This window comes from Macrosteles quadrilineatus, unplaced genomic scaffold (assembly GCF_028750875.1).
Source record: "Macrosteles quadrilineatus isolate MER2022 unplaced genomic scaffold, UCM_ALF_1.0 Scaffold_7__1_contigs__length_78375512, whole genome shotgun sequence".
Classification (NCBI taxonomy): Eukaryota; Metazoa; Arthropoda; class Insecta; order Hemiptera; family Cicadellidae; genus Macrosteles; species Macrosteles quadrilineatus.
In genome coordinates, this window is record NW_026542600.1 from 33,638,140 (window position 1) to 33,650,188 (window position 12,049).

Consider the following 12,049-nt stretch of genomic DNA (forward strand, 5'->3'; position numbering starts at 1 on the left):
TCCTTTTTATATTTTAGCTTTTATACTTTTATTGTGGGTTTGTAACTATCACTACTAAATAATTTTCTGTCACAAAGAATAGCTGAGCATAAACTGATGGAAAGGTTTGCAGGTAGGTCTATTCATCCTAATTTATTGTTTATATTGGTTGCCTTTATGGCATACTTAACGATTAACAAATTAAATGTCGCTCTCCAATCCTTTTTGACAAAGAATAAATGTGATAAAAAACTTGAACTTGTAATAGAATATTGTCTGGGTGTGATTCAAATTTTCCCTTGTACAGTTTAAGAATAAAAGGAGTCACGAATGACAGACAAAGGACTATATTGCAATCTTCAAGACCTACTGTGCCCCTGCATCTTGACTGTCTTGGGTTTCCTAGAGAACCTCTGCCAGTACCTGTATCCAATCGAAATTTATTTGCTGATAGAGTTCTATGAGGGGTATCCCCTAGTTGGTACCTGCCGAAGCATTTCACCATCTTGGGAAAACCGCACCACACTCTGGTAGTAAATGAGCTGTTTCCTCTAGCTCCTGTCAAAATCTGTTGTCAATTCAACAAGTTCTTCTAAGGTGTTCCATTAGTTTACAGTGGCCAGTTATAAGTTCGACCATAGTGCTGATTATAGTTCCCAAGTAGTTCCTAACAAAAATGATTAGCCAACTCTGGCTCTTTGAATTTCATCAATCTCTATAATTTGTTCAAATCAAATCATCTTTATTCCATAGACACAAATTGTATATTGAAAAGTACAATAGTTGGTTAAGGAACTGTCTTGCATTCCTTAAACTGGTTCAGGCTTTGTAAAAGTGACTTTATTAGTGTAAGTACAACAGTTTAGTTAAAGTAGTTTCAGGTTGAGCAAGCAGTTCTTGGAATAACTTTGTGGTGGGAGAGAAAGCAGTCTTTTCCAATTTAAGCAAATCGACCATTAAACCTTTGATAATTGGCAAAAAGTTTCCTTCTTCAATTTAAAGCACAGATCTTACTTGGTTGAATACAAATCTTTCTGGTTGGCATAACAAATCATGAAAAAGAGTTGACTATGTGGGAGCTAGAAGCGGCATCCTGGCTTTATACGAGGTGAGGCTAGAAAAAAACCGGACTGATGCTGAAAAAAAATTTATTTACAATTATTTACAATTTGATGTTATCTCCTTCAATGTACTCTCCTCCTTGGTCTCTACACCGCTCCATACGAATTTTCCACTGTTCATAGCAATGCTGCAGATCATTTTCGGTAAGTCCATACATTACTTCCGTCGCTTTTTCTTTTACTGCTTCAACACTCTCAAATCTAGTTCCTTTCAAAGCTGACTTGACTTTAGGGAAAAGAAAGAAGTCACAGGGGGCCAAATCAGGTGAGTAGGGTGGATGGTCTAAGATGGGAATGTTGTGATTGGCTAAAAACGTCTTCACTGACAATGCATTGTGAGCTGGGGCATTGTCTTGGTGCAGGATCCATGACTTTGTTTTCCACAAATCGTTCCGTTTTCTCCGTACTCGCTCACGTAGGGTAGTCAGGACACTAATGTAGTAATGCTGATTCACTGTTTGTCCCTCTGGTACCAATCAATGTGCACAATCCCTTTGATATAAAAAAAAAACAATCATCATTGACTTGAATTTTGATTTTGACATTCGTGCTTTTTTTGTCGTGGAGAAGCAGGAGATTTCCAATGCATCGATTGGCGTTTGGTTTCGGGATCGTAAGTAAAAAACCACGATTCATCACAAGTAATAACATTTTGTAAGAAGGTGGGATCACTTTCAATGTTTTCTAGGATGTCAGAACAAATCATTCTTCGGCGTTCTTTCTGTTCAATTGTGAGACACTTTGGAACAATTTTTGAACACACTTTGTTCATGTTGAAACTTTCATGAAGAATCTGCCTAACACTTTCCTTGTCAATTCCTGTCAACTCAGACATTGCTCTGATTGTTAAACGGCGATCTTGTCGAACAAGTTTACCGATTTTTTTCAATGTTTGCATCAGTTTTTGCTGACAATGGTCTGCCAGTACGAGTGTCATCACTTGTGTCTTTGCGGCCATCTTTAAATCGCCTAAACCACTCAAACACTTGTGTTCGCGATAAACAATCATCGCCGTACACTTGTTGTAACATTGCAAACGTTTCACTTGCAGATTTTCCAAGTTTGAAAAGAAATTTGATGTTAACACGCTGTTCTTTTTGTACACTCAACATTTTTCCGACGCACAGACAAAACGACAACTACTTAGAACAGACGCCACGGGCAGACTGAGTAAAGAAGGCAGATGAAACTCGAGCAGTAGGCAGGGTGAGAGTCACGTGACAGGCCACGCGACTTTCAGCCTTATTGCATTCGTTTTATTGTTGCACCGGGACTAGTCCGGTTTTTTTCTAGCCACACCTCGTATAACTTATTAACCATTGACATACTGTCCAAAGCTTTTAAGATATAAAATATAATAGTAGTATTAAATCCTGGTAAGAAACCATAATTTGCAGAAATCTGGTGTGCTATGATCTGCTAGAGATACTGTCGTACACAGGGTTGTCAGATAATTTGATCCTAGCATCCGCTGGGATAAATTCAAGCAGGTTTCAGGTCCTGGCTTGGTAACTGTAACGGTTATCCCCATAAAATTAAAATCCATTGGAAGGAAAATAAAGATGTTGGTAGCCCTCCTTGATCTCATAGCAATACTGTCTGGTGGAAGGGTCTTTTTTAGATATTCTTGTTCCATAGCCTATACTTCTGCAATTTCCTAAGGGAATATTAAGTGGTAGAATGTTTTGAGTTTTTACTGCAATGAAAGCCCTTTCAAAAAGCTTACAGATGGTTAGGGATGGTTACTTTCTCCCCTATTATTTAGTGTTTATATTGTTGACCTTTCTTATGCACACTCCAGGAAAGTTTAAACAAATTATGAAGATGACATGGTTTTGTTAACGCAAATAAAGGCTTCCTAGAACAGAGGCTTTCCTGACTTGGAAACATATACTTTAAGAAAAGGCATCTATCTGAACTTGAATCCAAGCAAGGCAGAAGTAGCCTGCTCTCATCTAAGTGCCATATCATACGAGCGCTATTGCCGCCAACCACGTTGATGCCCCTCCAACCCGGCAATGTGGTTCTTATGGAGCTAATCATACGGACGTTAATGCCGTCGGCGAGTCCGCATTAGCCGGAAGCTGAGCGCTGACAACGGGGATGGTCGCGTTAGCGACGCGGCGCTAGTGATGCCGGAACCATGTCATACGGATGTGTCTGTCATTCTTATTCTATCATGCACGGTACCAAGGAGCTAGTCAAAAGAATCAGCCGACATTCGATAGTAATGAATCAATTTCTCTTCATTCTTACTGTGTTCCTGTAACATTAGATGAAACTGTCCTGTCGAGAAACGTGAAGAAAGCCCAGGATGGGTTCCCAATTGTCTTGGATTATTCTCCGATAATACTCTTTGATAATATCTAAAATGTGCAAAAAGCTTATACACAACCTAGACATCCATCATGGAAATAAAGACGGCAAATGCGCCCGGAAGACGCTACGTATGACAGGCACCTGGCGTTGGCAGGACCATGTATGACATAGACTTTTTTTAGCGCTATCTTGACGGCATCTGCACAATGGCAATAGCGCTCGTATGATTATAACAATAGATAAACAGACTAACTGGGGATGCAGTGAAAACTCAGCAATACTAAATAAATGCTGTAAGTTATGATTATTATTCTTCCTTTTTTATAATTGTATACCTTATATAGCCAAACTCAAGTTCTGCAAAAGCTGTGTATATTTAGTCAATCTTAATTTTGTAGAAAATGTTTGGTTAGAAAAGTATACTGTAAATTTGATTGCATTATTTAAAATTTTCATCCCAATCTATGTGATGCAATGGTTTTTAATTTGTTTGAAAAACCTTAGTCAGTTACAAATATTTTTACAAATCCATGCATTCTGTCACCAGTTTTTCTGTAAGTATATTGCACTTTATGACGTGTCTTTTGATTTTGGCTTGCTTTTTTGCTTGTCTCCATAATTATTCATCTTCACTGTGGTATGTTAGTAAGCAATTTATTAAACATATAAATTTGTTATGTATTAACTGTACTCTGTATTTTAAAATTAGCAATTCAGTTTAGGTATATTTCAACATTTAGCACTTTCTGGGAACATGTAGTATTTCAACCGGGGTGAAATCTGTGTTGTTTGGATAGGGCAATTACATGTGTTTCTACAGTCCTGTGAAATACCAATAACATACTGAAGTGACTTATTTACTGGCAGCTTCTGATTGGTTTATCCTTTCCATCTGTTCTAACAGTAAAATGGTAAAATCAGTCGTTCAAAAGATTAATCTCTCTGTTGATTATGACAATTGTTTATTCATGAACGATAGAATAAATGGTTCTATAAACAAGAATCAATTTGGAAAGATTAATAAATTTAAAATATAAAAATGTAATTGGCAATATCTATAACTTAAAGCCTGATGACCATTTAGTTTGGTAAGCTTAATAAAAATGTAAGCATTTTAAAATTTCTAATGTGAACAATCAGGAAATTACGAGGACTGTCTATAAATTAAGTTCTCCATTGAGCTATTGTCACGGCCAAGGGTGCTAGTTTAAATGGTGCTGTGGTCTTTACTTCATCCACTACTATATTAGCCAGTCCCCTTCTTTGTTATATTTAGTCTCTTTATAATAGTCAAAAACAAAGTGTGTTTATTTACGCCCTGCTAAGAATTAATTGCTATCGGTGATCAGGTTTCTGTAGGAAGAAGGTCAACCACTAATAAATTCTGTTGCCAATTGACATATGTTTATATAAAATAAGTGTTGTGGACGTAGTTTGTAGAACGCTGTACACCCCCACACAATGAATTGCGGTTGGTGTTGTAATGTGTAATGTGTTATAATAATACTATTACTGAAGTGTAACATATTTCCTTGGAAAGAGATTACTGAGAATACCCTATTTTTTTGTAATGTTGTATGAACTGATTACAAAAATTAAATGCAATCAATACTATACCACTGATCGTGTCGTACACCCTATCTCTATCAATAAGGCAGACTGATTATCAATTTCCATCAAGACAGTGGTTAAAGATGATGGAACTTGGCACTCTCTTTGCCGGATGTTTTAGAAAATTAGAGGATGAAGTAAAGATCACATTGCAGGTTTTGGATTTCAACTAGCTCGCTTTTCTGCAACAGAAGATGGCTTGAGGTACGCACACACGTTCGCTGCAGCCGCATCAATGGCAGGCGTAGCCTTGGTGCGGCGCAGCGTAGAGCAAACCTGTCTGGCTTTCAAATATTTCAGGCTGACGAATAGCAAATGATGTGCGGCAATGTTCTGCATAACGAGGAGAGTCAACGTAGTTTGCTGAAACACTCACAGATAGCAGCACTGTCTGGAACTAGCCGGTCCCATTGCATTGCCAATTGGAGGGTGAAAGACGGAAGACGGGACGACAACTTGACTTCTAAGCTTGCCAGAAGGAGATTTTACGGGGAAATTTACTACCAACCTACACCACAATAAAGCACCCATTCCTTGCTAAAAGCAGACATAAAAATACCTGTTCTTTTCGGTGTGCTGCTGCGCAGAAATTGAATGGAATGTAGGCGATGTCACCACTCACGGTTGAGCGTTCAGGGTGGCTGAAAGGAACTGGAGCACTCACCGGTGAGTGGCTCGCAGCAAACTTGTTAATGTACAGGGAACCCTTATATAATAAAAAAATTCTAGTTCTAGTTTGAGTTCTACCAAGGTATCTCAAGGTGTATTTTCAAAAACGTTTATTGCCTATATTAATTGAGTTTCAGCTTATATTGCCAATCACAATGATTAGTCAATGTTTACAAACAGTGGGCTATCCACCAGGGATTGGTAACACATAGTCCTGAGAACCTCAGTCCAGTTCACTGGTTACACTTGTACATTTACAATAATCTCTGGAAACATTTCAAATATATTATTTATGTTGCAGGATGACTGTATACAAACGGAGATACCAGTACTCAGGCGGTGATCGACAGCCATTTTTTCCCAAGCTCTGCGGAGGTTATACGGAACTCAAAACTTTCGACTGATCGCCCACCTTGTGTATATTTTTCTACAGGACCCTTTAATTTAGATACCAGTATTTTACTCATCTAACTTCATTTTACTTTCTAGTCAGTAATTATACGTTCCTTAATATAGTTTCAAAGGTGTGTCCAAAATTATTTTGCGGCAAAAATGATCTGACATGCTTAATTTGTAGTGATGTGATCTCTTTTATTTTTTAATTAGCTACATTTTATTTTTTGAATCGTTTTAGCTGTTATCGATCGGAACTTGTATCACCTAGTCAAAGAAAGCTCAATGTTCTCTTAAGTGTCTCAGTGCTGGTGAACATAAAGAAAATTTATTTTTAAGAAAGGAATAATGTACTAAGCCTTTCTCAAAATGGACTTCCACAGACAGGACCAACACAAAGTTACTTAACAAATGATGATGTAACCTTAGATTTTTTAATATGCCCTGTAGTTATTATTAAATATTTTAAATTTTCACTGGGAATAAAATTAGTTTTTAGTGTACATAGATAAAGGAACAAATCATAGTTGTATATAACAATATAATGTTTTATTTTAAAAATATAACATTTTATTACTAGAGAACTGTGTATGTGTATATCTTCCCTGTTAAAGAGGTAGGGGAATAATTGCCTACAGTGTAAAGAAAAAAAGTCAATATTGTGTAGTGTACAATTTTTACAATAATCTGGTTAATAATATCTTTATATGTGTTCAATTGATGTAAAAATGGGCGGGGAAAACCAACATGTAAAATATAATTAATGAGTTACAATAATACTCGTATATCATATTAAATTATTAATTTGAATATTTTATGAATAATATTCTTTGTGCAGGGCTGTAGCTTTAGTTTCCAAACTGCATGTATCTATTGCTTTATCGAATTACTTTTCCTACTATGAAAACCACGTGGTATAGTGCTTTATTTATGTTAAGGTGAAATTTATAGTTGTTTTAAACTCCCACTGAACATTTTTCTCTCTTATATAGTGACATGATAAAGTAAGCGAAGACATAACTAGATGGAGACAGTAACAATGAAATTTTTAACATTTTCCATTAGTTGTACATAAATATTTAAATACATGGTGTTCTGTAAGCTAGTAAAAAAACTTAAATTTTCTGGTAACAAAAAATATTTTTTTTATTTCCACCTATCAGTTTATTCTTAGACAAATTAAACTAAATTACCCATACAAATTAAAAATAAAATAACTGGAGTACACTTAGAGTCTTTCTACAATATAGATAGTAAAAAATGTTTAACTTATATTTTAATCTTGTATATTGTAAAATGAATATGAACATAATATAGTAAATAATCTTAAATTGCTTAGCAAGAGAGAAGGCTTTCTACTTATAAAACTACTTTGTTTCAAGACCATTAAAACATGTGCTGATGTCTTGCCTTGTTTTAATAGCAGTAAATCTACTTAAATTGACTAAAGTATACTTGGTTGAAGATAATACTACTTGAAGCTATCAAGATTATTTCTTCTCGAATTTACCTGCTTTTCAAATACTGTGTTGATGCTTCTCTCGCCTATATTAATTCATATTACACTGCTTTAATTGTTTATAAGTATGCTTATGAAATATAAGTTTTGAATGTAGGGACAATGCAACAATGAGAAGGGAAGCTTTCTGATGCAGGTGAATTGTTTTGTTTGAAAAAATATGAGTATTTATAGACTAACTCTTATTAACAACATTTTAGAACACCACCTGTTATATTCATTACATTTAATGTTTCTATTTATTTTATGAAAGTACTTTACACTAGTACTTAGTATATGTTCAAAGAAGAAAAATATTGTAAACCATCAAGTAACAAAATATTAAAAAAAATCCTGTATAGTGTACATACCTAAAATTTTTTAGCAAAATAAATTTTTAGTTACACATAATTTTTTTAGTAAGTGTAGTGTGATGACCTTTATCTGAGATCAAAAGCTTGAAATTCCTTTATTTATTTTTAGAATATTGTGAATTGCAGGTGGGTAAAACTTCTTGCTTTAATTGCAACTTATTCTGATGTTATCATGTTAAAACATTATCTAAGAGCCAAAATCTTCTGCAAATCACAAATTCTGAATATAAAGTATAACCTCAATAATAACACCCTGGGTAGTATGAGCTCCGTCAATGAGACCTTTTTTAACCCATTCCCGCCTAATACGGGCGGCGCCCGTCCTAGCGCGTCAGGTTACGAAAGACTAAAGAAGGGCAGCCCCCGTCCTCACGCATAATGCATTATTATGCGTTATTATTAGGCTTATTATCCATTATTATTGACTTACCTAATTTTTAAAAATTTTTCAATTAGTTGCAAAAGTAATATAATCATGCTTGGAATATTATTTCCCATTTATTTAAATACTCAAAACACCATAACTTAGTACACATGAAATGTCGGTGCAAAAATTGTATTAGGCCATTAGGACTAGGCATATTTTGTCGTTTTGCAGAGTTTTACAAAAACGGTTATAAAATGAAGGATTTTATACATAAACAAACCAAATAAAGTTTTTTGTGTAGGGAATTGAAATACTATTTATAAATTTGACAAAAAATACATTCAAAATTTTTTTTTTAATTTTTCAAGGTTGGCTTAAAAAAATTATATTTGCATATATAAAAAATGCATATATGTATTGAAAATTGCTATAAAATATTGTTTATATAAAATTGTGTCATATGAAAGGAACTTTCATGTAGATCAATTTAAACACAAGTGTTAGGCATTTATTTGATAAATTACATTTTTCATGAGTTTTTTACTAAAACATTGTACATTGGCCCTTTTTTACTCGGTTCTAACTGCATGATACTTGACAAATAACTCAGTCAGGAATAGGTTAAAGCCCCTTCTAATATACTCTATACTGAATGAAATTATACTTAACTTAAAAATAACAAGTGTACCTTATTCAACAAGTATGATAGTGTTATCATTCCATTTAGAGTCTTGTTATCGAGGTTTTTCATTTATAACAATTTTATTCATGTCAACCATTGCAATGGTCTCAGATAAACCTGAAAGTTTGAGTCAAGTCGTTAGTACCTGGTATTTATTGAGCCTTACAAATACCACTCGTAAGCCTCATTGCTTGAAAATGTTTAACTGTTATACAGTTTTGTGTGTTATATATCACTTAAGTGGTTTGTAAATGTGATTTGCTTAGAGGAGTTTTAGGAAGTAATGTGTATATTTTTGGGAACCTAAACACATTATACATGACTGTTAACATGTAAATTAATGTACAATAATATTATTACTTCCAAATCTTTGTTGCACAGTAAAAAATAGTTTTATAAAAAGCTGTGTTATTTGATTTCCTTTGTATGGTGTAAAATCTGTAACAGGTGGCTTCATTCTTGAAACTAAGGGCTATAAAGGTTTATCTGTAGATATTACATTTTAAAAACTCTATACAGAAATTAATCCATATAAAACATATGACCAGTTCAAAGCCTTACCCAAATATTCTGCATGATCTTTTGTTTTGAAATAACAAAGATCAACTCTAATGCTGGATAATTATCTTCCTCACTTTAAAAAAAGTTAAATATTTGAATATCACACGTTTGGTACTCATTCGCTATTATGAGAAAAGAAAGTACAAGAGGTAGATTCCAAAAAAATGATTAGAGCCCCATTCAAATGCATTCGAGAACTATTCCAAAATGGTATATGGCTCTAAGGGATAACATTTTAGGGACAAAAAACAACAAAATATATTTCGTGTTAACCAATTTGTATCCAGTGAATAAATCAAATAACTACAATATTTTGTTTCTTGACATATTCAAAATACAGTCAAATTTAAATTTGTGGCATATAGGTTTACATATATACAGGGTGTTTTTTTTTTTTTTAACTTGCTTTTTTATTTATGTAAAAACTGCAATGGATAGAAATATGCAGTTTGCAGGAATCGTCTATTGACGTAGGGGCCACAATTGTTGTGAATTTAATGTGAAGTTTCTATTCACCCCCCTACTCCCCCTACCTTTAACTTAAAATTTTTAAATTGCAAGGTACCCCTTTTGACATATCAAATGTGAAGGCATGAAAAAGGAAAAAAGAAAGGCGCAAACTAAAGATCTCTACGTCAATCCTATCAAAAGTTATCACAGTACAAAATTTGAATTTTTCGCCCCAATTTTAATTAAAACACTTTTTTTAATGGCTGTAGCTCGAAAACTGTAAGAGCTAGCAAAGATTTGGAAGAATTTTCATTGTCAGAAATTAAATTTTCTACAAAACACTCTGGAGAGTTTTCCGAAAATCGCACACCTTCACCTTAAAAAATCAGTTTGCAAGTCGGTTACTGTCTGACAGTGAAAGGAAGTTTACTGTTACGGAGAAAGAATGTCTTGCACTAGTGCGGGGGAGCAAATCCCGCCAAGTCACCAATGGATTTTATCTAAGTGATAATGCCGAAACCCCTCTAGCCTGAAGTAATGTGAAAAACAATCCCGGGCTCGTGCCTAGCGTCCTAGGACAAAAAAAGTATGGGCTGTCAGAAAGTTTAGACCGTATCTGGAGGGATACAAATTTACCACTATTACCGATCATCAAACCCTTCGCTGGCTAATGAGTCTCGAAAAGCCTTCCGGCCGTCTAGCATGCTGGACTCTTACAGCAATTTGACTTAAACATACAATATCGGAAAGGTTCGCTAAATAAAGTAGCCGATGTGCTATCAAGACAACTGACAAACGAGGTTGAGTGCGGCCAACCAATATAAAACGACAGAAACCAAGGATATCGTAGACGATAACCAGAATATTCTAACGGTACAAGAAACCAACGAAAACAAAAAGATCGACTGGGTAACAAAGAAAATCTCTCGAACTAATGCAAACCCAGGCAAGTTAAAAAACTATAGAATCGAGAATGGAAAACTTTTTCGCAAGTTTCCGAAAAAACAAGGTATTCAGGACCCAAATCTTGAGAAATGTCCAAATCTTGAGTGGAAACTGTGTGTATCGGATAACAAAATTAACAAAGTTTTAACCGAAAGTCATAATGAGTGCACCGCTGGGCACTTAGGCAATAACAAAACCATCACTAGAGTGGGAGATAGACATTACTGGTCAGGATGAAGAAGAGATGTCAAATCACACGTACGAAACTGACAATTTGTCAGCGATACAAAGTTGAGCAACGACAAACCGTTGGTAAAATGTATTTTAGACCTATCAGAGGACCGTGGTTATGTGGTACCAAGTTACCAGTGATATTATAAGGGGCCTATAACGATCCACAATCAAAGAAAGGCAAAAAATATCTAGTGGTTTTCCAGGACACGTTTTCAAAGTGGATCGAGATTGCCCCGTTGAAAAATGCCACTGCTCAACAAGTCAGAAAAAAGTTCACCGATTTAATTCTGTTTAGACACGGTGCACCAGAGGTTCTGTTAATGGGTTAAGGGGAGGCAGATAATGGAACCCAGTACACGTCAAAAACATTTTTGAAGTTGACTAAAGAGTGGGAAATTAAACATATTTTCACCACACCATACAGCCCACAAGCCAATCCCACAGAACGGGCTAACCGAGTGCTTAAGACTGTCATAGCACAGTATGTTAAAAAATACCACCATGATTGGGACTTAAAATTAGATGAGTTTAGATTTGCTATGAATACCGCAAAACGGTAAAGCGACAACAGGACTGAATCTGACCTGGGCTAGCCTGAGCCCCCTGGGGCAGTCATGCAGCATTTTCCGAGGGTGCGACATGAGGACTGAATGGAATCTCCCTGTTCTCCCTGCCTAATTCCCATCACCCTACCCCCGGACACATAATGAACTAGTGGGTTCGGCTCATGGAATCGTTCACGAAAATATTTACTCCGTGTAAATTTGTCTTTATTAAAATAATTTAAACATGTAAATTGCCTTTTTATACAGGGTTAGGCAAAAGTCTGGAACGCCCCAGTTAACT

At 35.2% G+C, this 12,049-nt stretch overlaps 1 protein-coding gene across 4 annotated transcripts in view; it reads left to right on the plus strand.

Annotated features, from left to right (window-relative positions):
• The window catches only part of LOC128998235 (trehalase), a 108,328-nt gene extending 98,936 nt beyond the window's left edge, over positions 1–9,392 (plus strand). For 2 of the 4 annotated variants that reach the window (XM_054424278.1, XM_054424277.1), the window contains one exon: positions 6,001–9,392. In XM_054424278.1, the coding sequence (XP_054280253.1) occupies positions 6,001–6,103 (103 nt within the window). In that variant the 3' untranslated portion in view covers positions 6,104–9,392. The remainder of the gene's footprint in view (positions 1–6,000) is intronic. The other 2 variants (XM_054424280.1, XM_054424279.1) reach the window with 2 other exon arrangements.
• The last annotated feature ends 2,657 nt before the right edge of the window (positions 9,393–12,049 follow it).